The 20,519-nt window shown below is 45.5% G+C and overlaps 1 protein-coding gene across 1 annotated transcript in view; it reads right to left on the reverse strand.

The window, feature by feature from the left end:
• Positions 1-20,125, reverse strand: part of TM6SF2 (transmembrane 6 superfamily member 2) — a 74,242-nt gene extending 54,117 nt beyond the window's left edge. Inside the window, exons 1-4 of the mRNA XM_075338444.1 lie at positions 19,858-20,125; positions 6,493-6,596; positions 4,391-4,488; positions 1,954-2,057 (exon numbers count right to left, since the gene is read on the reverse strand). Of these exons, the coding sequence (XP_075194559.1) occupies positions 1,954-2,057; positions 4,391-4,488; positions 6,493-6,596; positions 19,858-19,949 (398 nt within the window). The 5' untranslated portion in view covers positions 19,950-20,125. The remainder of the gene's footprint in view (positions 1-1,953; positions 2,058-4,390; positions 4,489-6,492; positions 6,597-19,857) is intronic.
• Positions 20,126-20,519: the final 394 nt, after the last annotated feature.

Here is a 20,519-nt window from a genome sequence, read left to right on the forward strand (position 1 = left end):
TACCTAGGTCCGCTCTTCTAGTGGTGCAAAAGAGACGAACAGCAGCGTAAGCCGCACAAAGCTCCTACCTGCGTTCGCTCCACTAGTGTGCGAGGACACGAACCACTAGATATGGCACCTGCCTAGGTCCGCTCTTCTAGTGGTGCAAAAGAGACGAACAGCAGCGTAAGCCGCACAAAGCTCCTACCTCTGTTCGCTCCCCTAGTGTGCGAGGATACGAACAACTGCCAGACGCAGTATAAGGAACGTTACCCTAGCGGCAACGTCCACCTACGAGTCGAACCACAAGGCCCAGCCAGACCATGTGCCTCAGGCACCTGCCTATGTCCGCTCCCCTAAGAGGTAAGGATACGGACAGCAGCCGAAGCTGTAAGGTATAAGAACGCTACCCTGCCGGTAGCGCTCACCTAGCATAGACAGAGGAATGCCTAGAGGAACGCGCACAGAGCGTCTACTCTTATGCATGAACCAAGAGGACTGAGCGCCATGCGGCGTGTGTCAGGGACTTATATAGACTCTGTGCCTCATCCAAGATGGAGGACACCAGAGCCAATCCGCTGCCAGAACGACAGGAGTGACGTCATGCTGGCCTATCACTGAGCAAGGCATCACAAGCACATGACCAGCGACCAATCGGCATAGAAGGTGTCAGAGACATGTGACCTCGTGTCAGCGATGATGTCACCCTCACATGTGCAATGGCTCCAAGATAGGACTTAGTCTCTGGCGCTCGCACATGTGCAGTAGCAAGAAATCTGGACTTAGTCTCCAGCGCTCGCACATGTGCAGTAGCAAGAAATCTGGACTTACTCTCCAGCGCTCGCACATGTGCAGTAGCAAGAAATCTGGACTTAGTCTCCAGCGCTCGCACATGTGCAGTAGCAAGAAATCTGGACATAGTCTCCAGTGCTCGCAGCAACCGTAACACACACATTGAGACATAGATACACAGATACTGATACAGAGACACACAGATACAGAGACACACACAGAGAGACACACAAAGACAGACACACTAAGACACACACACACTAAGACACACAGAGACAGATACACAGACATAGAGACACAGAGAAACACACAAAGCCACACAAAGACAGAGACATACAGAGACACACACAGACACACAGAGGCACACAGAGGCAGACAGTCACACACAGAGAGACACACAAAGACAAACATACAGAGACACACAGACACAGAAACACACACAGAGCCACACAGAGACAGAAACACACAGAGAGAAAGGGACAGACAGAAAGGGAGACAGACAGTCAGAGAGGGAGAGTGAGAGACACACAGAGACACTTAGTTACTATCCCGGGCGACGGGTACTACAGAATGGTATAGAATGGTATATATTTTTCAAGAATGGGCTTTTCCGTCGTTCTGAATATATAGGAAAAAGTGACATGTTTCACAAGTTAAAGATATTATTTTTTACTTAAAGAAGCCCTCCCGTTTATATTTTATTAAATGTGTTTACATGTGCACGTAATATAGTGTGAGTGCATTAATATACTCCCCTACCGTTGCTCTCTCCAGTGTCCAGTACCGTTCTGCTTCTCAATAAGGTCACCCCTCTGCAAACTCTACGGGCCACAGTGTCCTCTGTGTATCTCAGAAGTGGCTTTTATAATGTAAGCATATGGAGAGTCAGAACAAGTCGCCGTAGACTGTTGTAAAAAAGACTTCCGGCTCACACACAGAGCATAGGCTGAGCTGGGTAGTTGGAACTGCAGTGACTTCACTCAGAAGTGAAGTAGAAAGGTACGGGACACTGAAGAAAGCAGTGGTAGGAGCGTATACTAATACTACATTACATGCACATACACACATTTAATGAATAAAAAAATACATGTGACGGCTTGTTTAATTTAAGAACTGTCTAGTAACCTTAGAAATGAGAAATTAAAGTATCCAAATCTCCAAGCAAATAATTCCATTACTTACCCATGGGCAATTGCTCCCAACATTATCAAGTAGAGTAGGTAATGCACAGTTCCATCCCATAGGCAAATAAGCATTCCATGTGCAGTACGGAGGTATGGCTCCCCCTAAAGGTAGAAAGTGATATCAGCAAATCCATATTAAATTGTATGATCTTCTTAGATGTCTGCTGTGTCAAAGCATCATTTTAAAATGCCTATGAGACCATGGAATAGACAAGGGATCCCTAATCTACACTACAATTGTTGTAACATTTAAACTCCCAACATGGCACTACAACCAGTGTGAGACTGGGATGCTATGGGCCCACCAGTGACTGACTCTGTGGTTCCACTGTTCAGCTCCATACAAATATTACATTACCCTCATTCACAAATGTGCCTGTGCGTCTATATAATAATGCATACTATGTTATATGAATGCTAAGATGCTGCCTTTGTCTGTATAGAATGAATCAATGATAACCTATCTACAGAGAACATATAGCCAAATTGAGTGAGATAAAACATTCAGCGCCTCCCAAGTCTGCTTTTGCACGATTGTTGTTTTACCAGTGAGTGCTATCTCTTTCTATTCATTTGTACTGCTTTGCATTAGTGCGCTCCTGGCTCGCAGCAAGCCCTTTGTGAGGAACAAACAGGAGACGGCACAAAAGGATTGTCAGATTGCAGCTCCGGAGAGAGGATACTCCTATCCTACTAAATACTGTCCCTCCAAACACAACAGATCAAGAAAACACAACTGACACAGGTCCTCTTGTTTTTTCCATATATGATTTCTCAGAAAATCCAAAACTAATCAGTGTTGAAAAGCACTTTCTTTGGAAGACTGAGGAGGCTGACACAGCACTAGTATGTAAGGTACCCTGACTGCCGACATGCATACTTCAGCACATCTGTCACAGACTCTGTTACTGCTTCTCCGGCGTACCGAAATACCTATAAAGTGCTCAAGCCGTCTTATCTGGATAATTCTCTTTTTAAAAATAGTTCTCAGAACGCAAAGCGTGATGTTTTCAGTGTGACACGTGAGATAGTGATATTTAAGCACTGTAATGACAGGAGGCATCACGTATGCTAATGTGAGGACACAGCTGTAATGACTAGGACAATACCATGCCTTCTGTCGGAAATCTTACCACATATACAGAAGCAGAAATGTCAATTCTCTATCTATACGCTTTGCAAGAATCAATATTAACCCTTTATAACTTGTTCTTCCTGAAGCACTTCATTCAACACCTCCAAAATTGGGTTTAAAAACCGTCAAAGCCACCTGAACTGAGATGATGAATACGCTTTCTCAGTCCTGAAAGCATCCATTATACAGCCCTTTAAGGGAACCTGTCACCAGATTTGGTGACTATAAGATGCGGCTGCCGCCACCACTAAGCTCTTATATACGGCATTCTAGAATACTGTATATAAATGCCCAGGCCACGCTGTATAACGTAAAAAACACTTTTATAATACTCACCTAGGGGATGGTCCGGTCCGTTGGGTGCCGCTGCTCTCTAATCCGGTGCCTCCTCTCTGCTGTGATCTCCAACCTCCTTCTACCCAGCCCAATGTGGATGACGAGTCTATGTCATCCTCACAAGCCGGCACTGCAGTCCTGCTGAGGGCAGATCAAAGTACTGTAAAGCGTAGGCACGAGGAAAGGTTAAAGACCGCCCGCGCATGTGCACTACAGTACTTTGATCTGCCCTGAGCAGGAAAGATCAAAGTGTGCCTGCGCAGGACCTCAATGCCGGCTGGTGTGCATGACATAGGACATGTCATGCACACAGGCCTCAGAAGAAGGAGGACGGCGATTGCCGCAGAGAGGAGGTGCCGGCTGGAGAGAGGAGGCACTGGACCAGAAAGCAGCGACACCCATCAGACTGGACTGCCCCCTAGGTGAGTATTCTAAAAGTGTTTTTTACACTCTACACTGCAGCCTGGGTTCTTATATACAGTATTCTGGAATGCTGTATATAAGAGCTCAGTTGTGGTGGCCACAGCTTATAGTCGCCAAATCTGGTGACAGGTTCCCTTTAAAGGGCTGTATAATAGATGCTTTCAGGACTGAGAAAGCGCAGTCAACACCTCAGTTCAGGTGGCTCTGACGGTTTTTAACTATGTTATGAATAGAACACATTTCCATGAGTCAAAACCAATCAATCCTTTAAGCTTCATATTTCTAGGTGCCAAGCTGTTTTATTAATATTTCTTACTTGTAATACAGACTTTAGCCTATCAATCCCTGCAGTTTTATTTTTAAAGGAAGGCAAAGTGCTTCAGCTGAAAGTCAATATGGATCTTGCTGAAACTGGCAACAACTCAGAGCAGGTGGCCATTTCTTAGGAACAATTCTTGTGGAAATTCATTACCCACACTCGTAGAACCACTGGAGAGCAGGACACATCTGCAGAGGCTGTGCACTTGACTGCAATGCTCACCTCTTTCATGTAGAACTCCATAAACCCGCTGATGTAGCCGTCTTCTTCCATCCATATTATTAAGTCGATGACACTTGTGAAGGAGAAGATTGCGAAAACTAAATATGTTTGAAGAAACCAAAAGGAAGGAAATAAAAATTCATAAATAGGAATGTGGCATACCAATGCTTAATATAGTCTAGCAGGAGGACAGAGGCATTAAACAAATGAAATATTTTCCTACTCAAAATATCAAATGAAACATAGAGCATTATAAGGCACATTAAACCCATATAAAGAGAATAAGATGAGACAAATCTTCCCACTTCAGTGCATACTACCGTAGTAGATTACAGCGTAGAATAAAAGATTCATCCAGATGGACGGTTTTTATAGTTTTCCTGAGGCCACTGATAAACTGCTAATGCGCTGTCCAAAAAATGCAGCTGTCAAAGGGACCACTGAACACCAGCGAAAACTGCTCCGTCCTGTCAATAACTGGTCTGCGCTGAAAATAATGGCCTATACTATTGTGACTGAGGCTAATCTGTAGCCATGGGTTGGCGCTCATCTGTGTGGAATAGATGGAGCAAATGTTACAGAGGTCAGCAATTCTTACAATTGCACTACAGTGTGCTCACTTCAGGGGAAGGTCTGTTGAGTTACTGTCACAGGGATGAGTGCTCCCGCAAGCTGCCGAAACAGAGGAAGTGTTTTCGAGGGCAATTATCTCCCCCAATGCACCAATAATGTCTGAGGCGAATATTAATGTCAATGGAAGCAGGAGAGTTCTGATGGCGGCTGGTTTTCTTGTTTGTTTTCTGTAAACGGTGCCACACTCAGGCCTAATCTAAAGATTAATGCAAATGTGACGGCCTGACAAAATCAAGGTGTCACAGATGACTGCACCCCTCTTCTTGGTGCAGGAGTCCCTCCTCTTTGGTTCTCCGTCACAACCCCCACATCCAGGTACACAACATCAGCCAGCAAAGCCTAGTCACCCCCCATGACAATAAGAACACACCAGTGGGCAGGGCCAAGTGGATGGTGACACCCACCTATGGGTTCTGAGGTGTAATGGGAGGGGCAGAGAGACAGACAGTCAGTCGGAAGCAGAAAGAGTGAAGAGAGGAGTGTGAAGTGACAGGGTAGTCAGGGGTTGGAGCTCCTGGACTATGACTACTGACTAGGTGGCAGTCGGCAGACAGGGCCACAGGCAACGGAGATCCAGTAGCGGGAAATCTTAAGTGGACAGGGGCAGGGTTGTAGCCTGCCGGTACCGATAGCGGGAATCCAGTCCGGAGGCCATGCACAGACAGGGTACCTGGACCCTAGAGCAAGGACAGCTTCACGCACCTTGCTAATTGACCAGCCGGGGACAAGATTTCAGGTCTTGTCCCACAGGAGGCCCAGATAGAGCGAGAAGGAAGCCCAACGGGGGGATAGGGCTCCGCAATTACCTGCTAAGATCCCACGAGTCAGTTCTCGCGGGCCACAGCTCCCAACACACAGTATCACCGGGAGTGTACTTCCCCGTTTCATGCGGAGTAGTCAGCGACAAGGACACAACAATAGGGACCCCTGTTTGCTCTACCAGGGTGTGGGACCCGAATACACCTGCCGGAGGTCACCGGTCACTGGCAATTTGGTTTATCATCTGGACTCTGTGTGAATTTATTCAGGAACTGTGAGTACACCAATACCACCCGGTCCAACCCTGCAGATTGCACTCCACAGCACCATCCCACCTGTATTGGGGCCCCGGGACAACACCTCCCCTACCCGTGGAGGGGATAACATCCAGCTGCCCCACTCCATCGGTCCCGGGCATCACCCCCAGCGGCAGCAGCGGTGTACCTAACAATCACTGCACACAACAGGTGGCGTCACTGACAAATCTCCCCTATATATAATTCCCCTTTTTCACTTGCGGGCGACAGACGGGTGCTCAAGCTCGGGTCCGGCTTCCCCTCGAGCCACCGCCACGACCCCGGATCCGAGCGTCACGAGCAGCCCCCCTTCTGCCACGGTCTGTCCCCTGCCCGCAACACAAATAGTCATACATAACCAAAGCATCCCCGGGTATTGTTAACAGTAGGAGAATAAGTGGGTGTTCTGCTTACCATAAAATAAAGGATCTTTGGGTGGGTTTCCTTGCGAAAAGAAAAATAACACGACGAACAAAGACAGCAGCACAAGCACTCCCATGCCAGCTATAACAAGTGGACTGAAACAAGAACAAAATGTATTATCAGACATTGAAGCGTGAGTTCTGCATCATGATCTGTGCCGCTGGCACGTAACTTTCACTGAATGAAGGTTTTGCACAGAATGTATATGGCTGTATCACATCTACCTGGACGTTTTGACTCCTTGTTTTAGAGACTGTCAAGAAATAGGGAATACTATTCAGACCTTGAGGACCAACCAAAGGATAAGAAAAGTTTGCCCCAGCACTGCCTCTCCAATGCTCAGGGCTGAGCAGCTTGTGCTGTTTCCATTGCCATCACTGCCACTAGCTAATCACTAGGCTGATGTAGACAGCACAAACCTAGTGAGCAAAGCAAGCTCCTAATAAGTGTGCCGTAGTCAGGGCTTCATCATTACTGCAGCCTGTCAACATAGACCAGTGGCAGTGATGGAGAGACAGTGCTGAAGCAGGCGAAGATGTGTAACTGCTTGAGTAATGGAAATGCTTAAGGAGCACAAGCCTATGGACCTACGGAAAATATTCCTGGAAAACCCCTTCAAAAGTGGTTGTTCACTTCTCAGACAACCCCTTCTCAATCAGTATGCTTTGCCAATTAAAATATTAACACTTATAATCACTTTCGGTACCATTCCAGTGATGTCTGCACTGGCTCTCCTGGGGCTCTCATGACATTGTTGTGTCATGTGATCCCTGTGGCCAATGTTCAGAGAACTAGTGCAGACACCAGTGGAATTACATGGAGACGAGTATAGGCGTTATAATTTTACACACTGATTGAGAAGTGGTTGTATGAGTCGTGGACAACCCCTTTAATGCAGAAATACCATTTTTGCAATCATTTTTCAATCATTAAATAAACCACCTAATTTTATACTTGCATTATTTTCTTATAAAAGCTAGAATATATGTTGCTACTAGGGTGCTCAACGAAAGACTGATTGTTTCCCTGGCTCACACTAGGGAGCTCTTTGATTAGGTATAGATACAGTGGGTTTCTAATATACAAACCACCATTCTCATGTACAATTTAACACTTTAATCCTGTAAATTAATATTATCATTTAATTTACATAATCTGTTATGAAGACATATCACACTTACAGACTTTTTCAAGTCACTATTGACCAGGAATTCATCTCTGTGAGATTCTTTAATTTCTATGTATGTCTACCCTATGCACCTTACATGTTTGAAGGATATAGGAAGGAACAATTTCTTCTGTACCGAGGGATAATTAAAAAAAAATTGTCATCTATTTGCAAAGGTACTTTCTAACTTTCATAAATATATGCTTCTATGTTTGCTTTCAATGAATCCTTTTTTGATACTAAAATGTGGTTAAAAGAAATCTCTACTTTTCTAAATGCCTATTACATTACTGTAAATGTAACTCTATGTACGCTACCAGTAAGGATCTGCAGATCATTCCGATACGTTTTGACAGTCCATTTACAAAGTCAGTAGTGCCGTGAGCCTAGGAAACTTACAGGCTGTGCAACAAATGGATTTCTGTGGGATCTTGAAATTCAATTTGTGCTAAAATTGACCTCATTTCTCATCTCTTCTTTCTTATGCCTTTTTAGGAGTCACATATAACTGTGCATCTTGCATTTGTGATATAGCTTTTGGCAGAAACAGCAAATACACCTGAAACTGGGTGCTAGTGGCATATCGAGGAGGAACATGAATGGAGAGTAGAGTTGAGCGGATAGTGAAAAATCTGGGTCCGGCGGCTACCCGGTGGGTTGAGGAAGAAGTCCGGATCCGATCCGGAGTTCGGCCCATATATGTCAATGTGGAGTGGAAGGTGGGGGGGGAGAGAGAGAGAGAGAGACACAGAGAGAGAGAGAGAGAGACAGAGAGAGACAGACAGAGAGAGAGAGAAAAAAAGAAAGAAAGAATGAAAGAAAGAATGAAAGAAAGAAAGAAAGAAAGAAAGAAAGAAAGAAAGAAAGAAAAAAAGAAAGAAAGAAAGAAAGAAAGAAAGAAAGAAAGAAAGAAAGAAAGAAAGAAAGAAAGAAAGAGAAAAAAAAAACGGATCCGGATCGTGCACCCGGAATCCCGCGTCCAGGTCGGACTCGGATCTGCCACTCAAACCGTGCGGATACGGATTTTGCCAATCCGGGTCCGCTCAACACTAATGGAGAGGCATGTGTACATCTCTAGCTCAGTTAACTCCCATTGAAGTAAATGGAGAGGGAAACCCTGTTTTATTCAATCCTCAGGAGTAGAACCCACATTTTTCAGACATTTGTGGTATATCCTGTGGATATAAATGTCTAAAATATCCTTTACATACAACAGATTGCAAAGATACTGCCAGATTTTCTAATGGATGAGAAACAAATACAAAGTAATTATTGATGAAAAAAAATGTTTAAAACTGACAATAGGGTTAGAAATGTCTTCCAGCTTGTGCCTTTGTAAGATTTTGTATTAAGCATTAGTTACCCCCCGGGACAGCCATTGTGTGTATTGTGTAAAAAACAATTGGCAGAGAGCACCACTGGCAAACCTCATTAGTTCAATGACTCCATTTACATGGGTCAATCAAGACTGACATTATTAAGTTCAATAAAGGGGTACTACAACCGTAAATGTGTGAGAGTACGCTCCATTATAGTCTATGGGAGACAGAAACAGCCAATGGATCATAAAGACTACTTTAAGGGTACGTTCCAATGATCAGTGATAAGCGGTGACGTCAGCAACATCACTACTCAGGGTCCTGGTCTCGAGGAGCACAGCGCGAGTTGCTGCTACTCAAAGTCTATGGAGTTTCGTTCTGAGGCTCCACAGCCTTTGATCTAGGAAATCAAGGAACATTGTGGGAACTACATCAGACCTGGCATCTTTGCTTTCTAATAAATTGGTGAATTAGGGACAGTGTCTTGTTATTATTTATCTCTTTTTATGTCTTTCAGGTGGACTACATTGAATTCCCTGGGCTATGTCGCAATCCCTGCATTAGGTCGGTCCTGCATGGCTTTTTTTAATAAATAAATTGGTGAACCAAGAAAAGAGTTGGAGAATGTTTTTTCAAATAAACTATTTTTTTGAGTATGTGTTTTTTTTCTTTTTACCTAGAGGGTTAGTAATGGGTGTGTTGATAGATGCCTGTCTAACTATGGGCGAGTGTACTAGGTACTCAATCATTAGGGTGCTCGGATGTGTTATTCATGAAACAGCGAACACAAAGCACAGACTCATTTCACTGAATGATGCAAGCAGGCATACCAGTGACAGCCACTGGCAGTCTCTGAATTGCTCTCAATGTAGGATAAAACAACAATTTTGGATGTAGTGTGTAAAGTAAAAAAACAAAACAAAACACCGCCCTCCACCGGAAATGCTCTGTTTATGGCTGAGTATATGTGGGTGGAGAATCAAACTGATCAATCATTGACTTCCATTACTGAAGTTGAGCCCATCCGAGCGTCTGACCATGTCGACTTGAGTAACAAGCATTCGACTATTGTAGTTATCACTCATCATTTTGTGTACTGAGCACTGATCATTGTACTGCACACCATTCATTACTCTCCGATACTAACACAAGGGCTTGATGCCAGCTGACATTACACAACTGACATCAACACCAGCTATCATTAACTCGACTGCCACTGTATTAGGACAATCGAGAAGAGCTAAGGCAAAGCGCTAGAAGTGAGGCATCTTATGTATCGCACCACTTCTGGAGCGGCTGTAGGCTGGTATTTTTAGGCTGGAAAGGGCCCAAAAACCATGGACCTTCCCAGCCTGACAATAGTTTGCAGCGTTCTGCTTTAACCTAGCTGGTTATTAAGAATAGGGGGGATCCTACGCTGATTTTTTTTTTGTTTGTTTGTTTTTTTAAATTATGTGTTTATTAGGTTAAACAAGGCTAAACACCCTTTAATGTCACATGAAACGCACTAAAAGGTGCAAGTGTATAATATGGGAAATGAGATATCTGCAGGATATCTATCGCTCTATTCTAATATACTGTATTTCTATCATCTATCTAGCTATATTTGTTTGTGTACCTGTATATGTGTGTTGAACTCTACTTTGGGTAACTTCCTGTTTGTTTTGCTGCCAGTGTTTCAACCAACTTTATTGATATTTGATATATTTTGTTTAGATGCATTTTTTGTGCATGTACACTGCGTAAATGTACTAAAATCGCATGTGCGGTTTTTCATCTGTAGATTTTCTACGGGGAAATTCTGTACTGAAACCTCAGAGTAGCCGCAAGAGAATCTGACATGTTATGGCTTGGAAAAACACACCGCAGGGGAGTTTACACAGCATAAAAAGAAGCACAATGGACATGAGATTTCTGTTAATCCCATTCACTTTGCTTGTACTGTAAAACGCTGCGCTTTTGACGCAGCAAAAACACGTAGCATCAAAAACGCGGGTGACACTCATCGTGGCCACACACCCTAAAATGTAAAGCATGACCTGAGCCTAAAGGGTGCTTTACACGCTGCGACATCACTAGTGATCTCGTTAGCGATGTGGGACGCCAGATCGCAGATGCAATCTGCCGAGATCGCACATAGGTCGTTTTAATAGCGCCGGTCACATGTGCGATCTCGTCAGATCGTATCTGCGATCTGGCGTCTCACATCGCTAACGAGATCGCTAGCGATGTTGCAGCGTGTAAAGCACCCTTTAGGTGCCATTATCAGTGTCAAAGTCTATAGTAGCTGGGTGATGCATGCATGACCTCCACACCATCTACCATCACGAAAGTTTAAAATGTTTTGCAGTGGTTTTCAAGAGCTATAACTTTTTTTACTTTCCGTCAATACAGCCATACGAGGCATTGTTTTTTGCGAGACAAGTTGAAATTTTGAATGACACTATTAATATTACAATTCAATGTACTGGAAAATGATAACGAAAAATCCAAGTGGTGTGACATTGTGACATAAATCAGTCTGTTTTTTTATTTTTTTTATAGAGTTCATTCTTAGTAAAGAACAACTTAGCGACATGATTCTGCACGTCAGTATGATTACATCAATACCAAACTTGCTCAGATTTTTTTGTTATTATTTTAGTGCATGCGTTTTTTGATGCGTTTTTGCCATGGGTGCGTTTTTTGGGCCAAAAACGCTGCACATTTGTGGTTAGAAAAGATGCACTGTGTGAACATAGCCTATACTATAGCCCTATAGGGTTTTTTGGAAACGTTAATTGTATTTGATGTCTTTATAAAAATGGATATGGATTTCCAAACTATACAAGATCCCCATAAAAATTACCATTTGTTAATGCCTATTTTACAAGCTAAAATATAGTAGATATTTTCCTAGAATTGAATTATTTGATTCTTCTGCCTGGAATAAGAAACTTTAAAAGGATTGAGATGGCTATTTTATTGTCATGTTTTATTCACTCAATAAACTTGTATTTTATAGAATAGCCTAAAAGAAATTAGGTAAAGTCTTGGCTATAAAACATTCTTTTTCCCTCAAAATTTGAAAATTAAAAGAAAAGACCATGCCTGCTCTCCAATAAGTGACAATGGTGCACGTTTCTAGGCAAATCTACACCTGGTTATAGTAGTTGCAACATGTGTTGTTAACTAGATTTTGTGGAAATCACTGCAATGTGTTCCCTCCACTTTGTCAGCCTTCGGGCTAAGCCACACGGCGAGAAAATCGGTGCGAGTGGAGTGCGATAAAACATCGCATTCCCCTCGGACCAATTCTAGCCTGTGTGTCAGCACACATGGGCGATTATTTTCTCAGCCCTAATCGGACTGAGAAAACAATCGCAGCTTGCTGCGATTGTAAGCGGAGTCTCTTTCTCTCGCACCCATTCAAGTGAATGGGGCGAGAGAAAAATCGCACTGCACTCGCGGTACATCGGTGTACTGCCAGTGCAGTGCGAGAATGGCAATAGCCGGCTATACAGTAGAGAGGGAGAGAAGTCCCTCCCTCCTCTCCTGAGTGCCAGCCCGCCCCCCGCAGCTGAGGTCTGCTCGCACGAACGGACCTCAGTTGCAAGGACACAGGCATGACACTCGGCTCTGCTGTACTGCCAGCACGAGCCGAGTCTCATGCAAGTGGATCGCAGTAGTGCCCGTGTGGCCCCAGCCTAAAGGGTACTTTACACACTGCGACATCGCTAGCGATCTCATTAGCGATGTGAAATTCTAGAGTGCAAGTGCGATCTTTTGAGATCGCACATAGGTCATTTTACGCATGTGCGATCTTGAAAGATTGCACTTGCGATCTAGAATTTCACATCGCTAATGAGATCGCTAGCAATGTCGGAGCGTGTAAAGTACCCTTTAGGCCATATTCACACGTTCAGAATTTGGTGAGTTTTTAACCTCAGTGTTTGTAGCCAAAACCAGGAGTGGGTAATAAATACAGAAGTGGTGCCCATGTTTCTATTATACTTTTCCTCTGATTGTCCCACTCCTGGTTTTCCCTTACAGATACTGAGGTAAAAATCTCACAAAAGCAGGAGTGGGTAATAAATATGTAGCACCCCTGAATACATCAGGATGCTACAGTGAACTGCATCCTTTTACCCAGGGTGCAGGACCTACCCCCCTTCCCCCATGGTTCCAAATTCCCAAAAACCGGTGTCACCTCCATCAGCACCACAAACCCCAATCAACACCTCACATCATGACCTGTAAGACACACCCGTGCCACCCACCTAGGGGTCAGGCAGACTGGTAGGAGGGAAGTAGTGAGTCTAGAGAGAGCCCTCAAAGTGAGAGGAGCTGGAGTGTTAACTCACGGGGAGCTAGAATTACCAAGGTTGGGTCGCAGACAATGGTCCGGGACTAGAGGAGACGGGGACCGGTAGCAGTGACATGGACAAGGGTGCGACGGACATAGTCTTGGAGGACTGTCACCACCAGAAAGCCCAAAAGAACTGACGGGTACCGAGCACGATGGGGTACAGGAACCTAGGTCAGGAGCCAATTCAACGTCCTGACAATTAACCTGCAGAGGAAGGGGACCTTCAGGGACCTTCCCAGAGCTCAGAGACTGAGGGCATCAGCGCACCACAGGGGACAGGGTTTTCCAGAAAAAGCAACCCACTGAAGTCCCAAGTGCTAGCCCTTAGAAGCAAGACTTCATTTAAAAACTGAAGAACGGGACCTTACCGCTTCAAGCTATAGGGACCCACACGGACACAAAACTGTGCACGGAGGCAGGCTCCGGATTACTACCCTGTTTCCCCGAAAATAAGACACTGTCTTATATTTTTTTTTGCCCTAAAAAAAGCACTATGTCTTATTTTCAGGGGGTGTCTTATTCTCGAGGAGACATGGTTGGGGGTAAGTTTACCACCCACAAAAAGCAGACCCCCCCATCCCAGGATCGTCATACTTACCAACCCAGGGCGTCTGTATGGCTCCCAGATCCTTCTGTGATCTCCCATCTGGCTGACATCAGATCACACACACACACACACACATCAGATCTCTCTCACACACACACACACACACACACACACACACACACACACACACATCAGATATCACACACACACACACACTTCTCCCTGTGATCTCCCTGCAGCTGTGCTCCCCTGCGTCTGGCTGACATCAGATCTCACACACACATCAGATCTCACACACACACACACACACACACACATCAGATCACACTCTCACACACACACACACACACACACACATCAGATCACACTCACACACAAACACACACCCACCCCACTTCTTCCCACCCACCCCACGATCCCAGCAGCTGTGCTGCACGCCGTGCTCCTCTGCCTCCTGCCGACACTCACAGATCCGATCGCATACACTCACACACAGTCACACATCAGACAGTATACACGCACACATCTGATCACATACACTCACACCCCACTTCCCCCTGTGCCCACCGGTGGGCGGTCCCAGCAGCTGTGCTGCACGCCGTGCTCTTCTGCCGACACTCACACACACGCACACATCCGATCGCATACACTCACACATCCGATCGCATACACTCATACACACACACACACACACACACACACTGACGATATCGCACATACGCGCTCACACATTCACAACATCCGGAGATACCACATGCTTCCGGCCATGTGATCCTCCGGCAGGTCCTGGAAGGTCACTGCACAGGGGACAGTGCCTGAAATGGTACCTCTGAAAACGTCATCTTGTCTCGCAAAAAACAAGCTGTCATAACAAAATTTAAAAAAGCTATAGCTCTCAGAATACAGCAATGCAAAAACATTTTTTTTCTATAAAATAGTTTTTATAGTGTAAAAGTGGCAACACATACAAAAAATATACATGTGGTATCACTGTAATTGTACTGACCTTAAAAATAAGGTGTCGCATTATTTTATTTTTGTATTAATAATAGTGATTATGGAATCAAGTATTTTTAATACAAAATTAAACTCACTGTTTATTTAGTTTTTATGTAATTCTAGTTTTACTGAAACACTGATTTGCTGTGTGTGACGACAGTTACCGCATTTATGCCATCAGCCAGGGCATTGGGTCTGATAGACGAACTCCGACCCCTAAACATAACACAGGACAGCTCCCTGCTGTGACCTGGACACACCTCCTGGGCTGTCCAGATCACAGTAGAGGGAGGAGATCGGCGCCATTTTCGTGGAGCTCACAGCGTATGCTGCATTTTGGCCCCTGTCACCGGGGATGTGTGAGTACGCCCCTGCTCTCCCTGCCGCTTCCCTCCCCCCACTGCCGCCGCTCCTCCGCTCTCGTGTGCTCACCTCGGGCCTCCGCTCCTCAGCTCGGCAGAGCACAGTATACCGAGGAGCGTGGTATACACGGGTGTGTGTGCGGTAGAGCAATGCGGGTGTGCGTGCAGCAGAGCATTGCGGGCGTGCGTGCGTGCGTACAGCAGAGCATTGCAGGCGCGCGTGCATGTATCAGAGCATTGCAGATGGGCGTGCTGCAAAGCATTGCAGGCGGACGTGCGTGCAGCAGAGCATTGCTGGACCGGGGCGTGCAGAACGTTATGTGGCGAGCACTATGCAGGTATCCTTCATGACACTTTAGGCCCTGTGCGCACACTGCGTTTTTACCCGCGGTTTTACCTGTGTTTTTGCTGCAGAAATTTCTTGAGAAATGTTTGTAACCTTTCTGCAGACATTTCCCAGCAAAACCTATGGGAAAAAAAATAGCTGTGCGCACACTGTGTTTTTTTTTCTCAAGAAAATTCTTTCTGCAGAATTTCTTGAGAAAATTTCTTGAGAAAATGTGCATGTCACTTCTTTTCCGCAGGTACCTGCGGTATTTCACTCCATTCACTGTAATGTAATCGCGAAATACCACGGGAATACCGCAGGTAGCAAATGATGTGCGGTATACCCCCAGTAAAGTCGCGGTTTACCTGCGGTAATGTTCAGCACTGCCCTGCGTTTTGCAGGAAGAGATGTCATTATGACAGGAAGAGGAAGCGGAGCAGAGTAGACACCCACACATCACACTCCCTGGACGCCGCACAGAAGCACTTCCGTGTGACCTCCGGCGGGTGCCCGTGCAATATGTGTCCCGCTCCAACCCCGCGGCTGCCTGCCCTGCAGTGTGTCAGTGTCTGCCCGCCCTGCAGTGTCAGTGTCTGCCCGCCCTGCAGTGTCTGCTCGTCCTGCAGTGTCAGTGTCTGCCCACACTGCAGTGTCAGTGTCTGCCCGCACTGCAGTGTCAGTGTCTGCCCGCCCTGCAGTGTCAGTGTCTGCCCGCCCTGCAGTGTCAGTGTCTGCCCGCCCTGCAGTGTCAGTGTCTGCCCGCCCTGCAGTGTCAGTGTCTACCCGCAGTATCAGCAGCTTCTCACACTGCAGTGCTGGCAGCCGCGGGGATGACGAGCGCTGACTTCAAGAGGTTAGATTAGATCATTACCTGCTGTGATGATCTCCTGCACTGCTGACGTCACCGCTGTCACTGCCTTCTATGCCCGTCTCGCGGGCGGCCCAAGACTCTCACTAGCGGTGACGTCACGGGCTCTCGCGATACTGCTGAGAACGCGGCGGACATAGAAGTCAGTGACAGCGCTAACGTCACTGCAGGTAATGATCTTATCTAACCTCCTGACAGCAGTGCTCATCATCCCCTGCAGTGACCTGGGCTGACCTATTGATGTAAGCTCAGGTCAGTGCACTGCTCTCCCAGCCAATGGGGAACATTTTGTTCTTCATTGACTGGGACAGTGACTATGGTATGGATTACGCCAGACCTGGAATTGATTGTTTTTTTTAATAAATTGGTGAAAGATGGAATGTTTTGGGGAGTGTTTTTTCAAATAAAACTTTTTTTGTTGTCTATTTTTTATTTCTTACTGACTGGGTTGGTGATGTCTGGTATCTGATAGACGCTTGACATCACTAACACCAGGGCCTCATGCCTGGTGACATTACACATCTGGCATCAACCCCATATATTACCCCGTTTGCCACCGCACCAGGGCAATGGGATGAGTTGGGGCGAAGCACCAGGATTGGCACATCTAATGGATGCGCCACTTCTGGGGCGGCTGTAGCCTGCTATTTTTAGGCTGGGGAGTGTCCAATAACAGTGGACCTCCCTAGTCTGAGAATACCAGACCACAGCTGTCCGCTTTACCTTAGCTGGTGATCCAATTTGGGGGGGACCCCACGTTTTTTGTTTTAAATTATTTATTTAATGTAAAATAACAGCGTGGGGTGCCCTCTGTTTTGGATTACCAGCCAAGGTGAAGCTGCCAGCTGTGGTCTGCAGGCTTGAGCCGTCTGCTTTACCCTAGCTGGCTACAAATGATATGGGGGACCTCATGTCGTTTTTTTTTAATTATTTATTTATTTTTTGGCTAAATACAAGGCTAAGCACCCTTTAGTGCCACATAAAAGTCACTAAAGGGTGCCAGCTTAGAATATGCAGGGAGGTGGGACATTATATATGTTTTTCTCATCTATTATCTATCTATCTATCCCTCTATCCATTATCTGTCTGTCTATCTATCGATTATCTATCTATTATGTATATTATTTATTGCAGTTACAGCATTAAAAATCGCAGGGACCAACCTGCATAAAAATCGCGACAAAATCGCATGCGTTTTTCCCACGGTTTTGGTGCGTTTTTTTACCGCAGGTGCGGTAATCTTCAACTCCCAGAAGTTTCTCAAGAAATTTTCTTGAGAAAAATCACTTTACTAGTGCGCACATAGCCTTAGACATAATAGGATCACTTTGCAGTCACCATCAAAATGGCTCCACACTGTGATCCTAAAATTCATTTTCCCTTATCTTTTTGGAAACACCCAGATTAGGAGGGTGAGCTGTGACATCACACACAGGAGAGCAGATTCTGCCCACTTTTTCTGCAGTTGTAATGTTAGCTAGTTCTACAGTAGGATTTCAGCAGCTGCTCTCCCTAGTGTTTAAGAGTGGAGAATGTCAAACTTTTTAATTTTATTTTATAGTTTGCTCAATTAAAAACAAATAATATTTAAACAAAACATTAAAGCATTAATACTTTACATTTTTCAGTTATTGAATTTTTTTTTTTTTTTTGACGACACCTTCCCTTTTAGAAAAAAGCTGTATAATCGCTTTTATGGCACGGTAAACGGTGTAAAAAAAAAACAATTCCTAAGATGCTGCTTCTTCTTGATTCTGCCTCACAAAAATAAATAGAATAGAAAGCGATCAAAAAACTATTATGTGGCCCATAATGGTACCGATAAAAACTCCAACTCATCCTGCAAAAAAACAAGTCCTCACATGACTGTCAGCACACCCTGCCGGCCGCCCACACGCACCGACAGGCACCCTGCCTGCCAGCCGCCCGCACGCACTGACAGGCACCCGGCCGCCCACACACACCCGGCCGCCCGCACACAGAGCCGCACAGACAGCCCCCCGCCCTTTCACGTCCCAGTAAGCTATATTCGGATTTTAAAACACACCCCTCATTTTCCTCCCAAAGTTTTGGGAGGAAAAGTGAGTCTTATAATCCGAGAAATACGTAACTTTCCGACCACATATGGGGTATTGGTGTAAAAGGAGAAATTTCACAACAAATCGTACGGTCCATTATTGCTTGTGACCCTAGTGAAAATGAAAAATGTGGGGTTAAAGCAACATTTTTGTTGTAAAAATGTATTTTTTCATTGTCATGGCTCAACATTATAAAATTCTGTGAAACACCTGAGGGTTCCAGGTGCTCACCAAACATCTAAATTCCTTGAGGGGTCTAGTTTCCAAAAAGGGGTCACTTGTGGGGGAGCTCCATTGTTTAGGCACCTCAGGGGCTCTGCAAACACCACAAGGTGTTCACTAATGATTCCAGACAATTTTGCTTTAAAAAATTCAAATGACACTCCTTCTCTTCCAAGCCCCACCGTGTGCCCAAACAGTAGATTTCCACCACACATGAGGTATCAGTGTAGTCAAGAGAAATGGCACAACAAATTGTATGGTGCATTTCCTCCTGTTACCCTTATGAAAATGCTAAATTTGGGGATTCGGAGTAATATTTTTGTTGGAAAAAGTACATTTTTTTGTTCCACATGGCTTTGGTTCCTGTGAAACACCTGAAGGGTTAATAAACTTCTCGGATGTGGTTTTGAGTACTTTGAGGGGTGCAGTTTTTAGAATGGGGTCACTTTTGGATATTTTCTGTCACCTCGGCCTCTCAAAGTCACTCCAAATGTGATGTGGTCCCTAAAAAAATGGTTTTGTAAATTTTTTTGGAAAAATGAGAAATTGCTGATAAACTTTGACCCCTATAAGTTCCTAACAAATAAAATTGTTTCCATGATGTAAAGTAGACAAGTGGGAAATGTTATTTAACTATTTAGTGACAGAACTCTGGGTTTAGGGCATAAAAATTCAAAGTTTGGAAATTGCTACATTTTCACCAAATTTCAGATTTTTTCACATAGAAATGCAGAAAATATCAGCCTTAATTTACCACTAACATGAAGTACAATATGTCACAAAAGACAATCTCCGAATCACTGGGATCCGCTGAAGCGTCCAGGTATTACATGTTACACTGGTCAGAATTGCAAAAAAAATGGTGAAAATGGGCTGGGAAGGGGTTAATGTAATAAAAGAATCATATTAATTATAAAATAAAAGTAGAAACAATAAAAAAATCCACATAAAAACCGTGTGACCTCTGCCTAGATAGATGGGGCACGTATATAAACGTACAGGGGAAGCAGCCGCCAGAGGCTGGGGACGGAGCGCTGTGACCCCGGCCCCCGCCTCACAGGTATGCCAGCACGGCCGCAGCACCGGAAGCGGCGCCTCACGTGTATAGGGTACTCACTCTGACACGGCTGACATGGAGTTCACCATGTAGGAGATAGGCAGGGCCGTGAGGGAGAGGAGCAGGGGCCCGCTGGGCTCCGGGAGAGCCATGGCTGACGGTCGTGTGCCGGTGTTTCCCAGCAGCCAGGAGGAGAAGCCCGGGGCAGGAGCTGCGGGTGGAGGGCGGCCGCACGTCTTCCTGCACAGACAAAGTTCACAGGGCTCAGATATTGCGACATTGTGAGCTACTGATAAGGCGCCATGTGAGAGGACAGCGCTGCCTGCATTGCCGGCTCCCACCTGTGACCGCGACCCCTGGGAATAGACATCAGGCAGCCACGAGTCCACAGAATCAGGCGGATCCATTGTGTTTGTTTTTGTCTACTGGATCCATTTCAATCAGAAGAATGTATGATCACTGACCGTGGGCTCAGCTTTAGGTCCTGTTCACACTGCATTTTACAATGCGGTAGAGGGATCTGCCTGACTCGGAGCCATAGATTGCAATGACAGGAAAGAGTTCAGATAAAGTGAGGCTGGCATGTACAGCCAGGCGCGCCGACCTACAGCCAGGCGCGCCGACCTACAGCCAGGCGCGCGGACCTACAGCCAGGCGCGCCGACCTACAGCCAGGCAGGCCGACCTACAGCCAGGCAGGCGCGCCGACCTACAGCCAGGCAG

Source organism: Anomaloglossus baeobatrachus, chromosome 1 (assembly GCF_048569485.1).
Source record: "Anomaloglossus baeobatrachus isolate aAnoBae1 chromosome 1, aAnoBae1.hap1, whole genome shotgun sequence".
NCBI classification, from domain to species: domain Eukaryota; kingdom Metazoa; phylum Chordata; class Amphibia; order Anura; family Aromobatidae; genus Anomaloglossus; species Anomaloglossus baeobatrachus.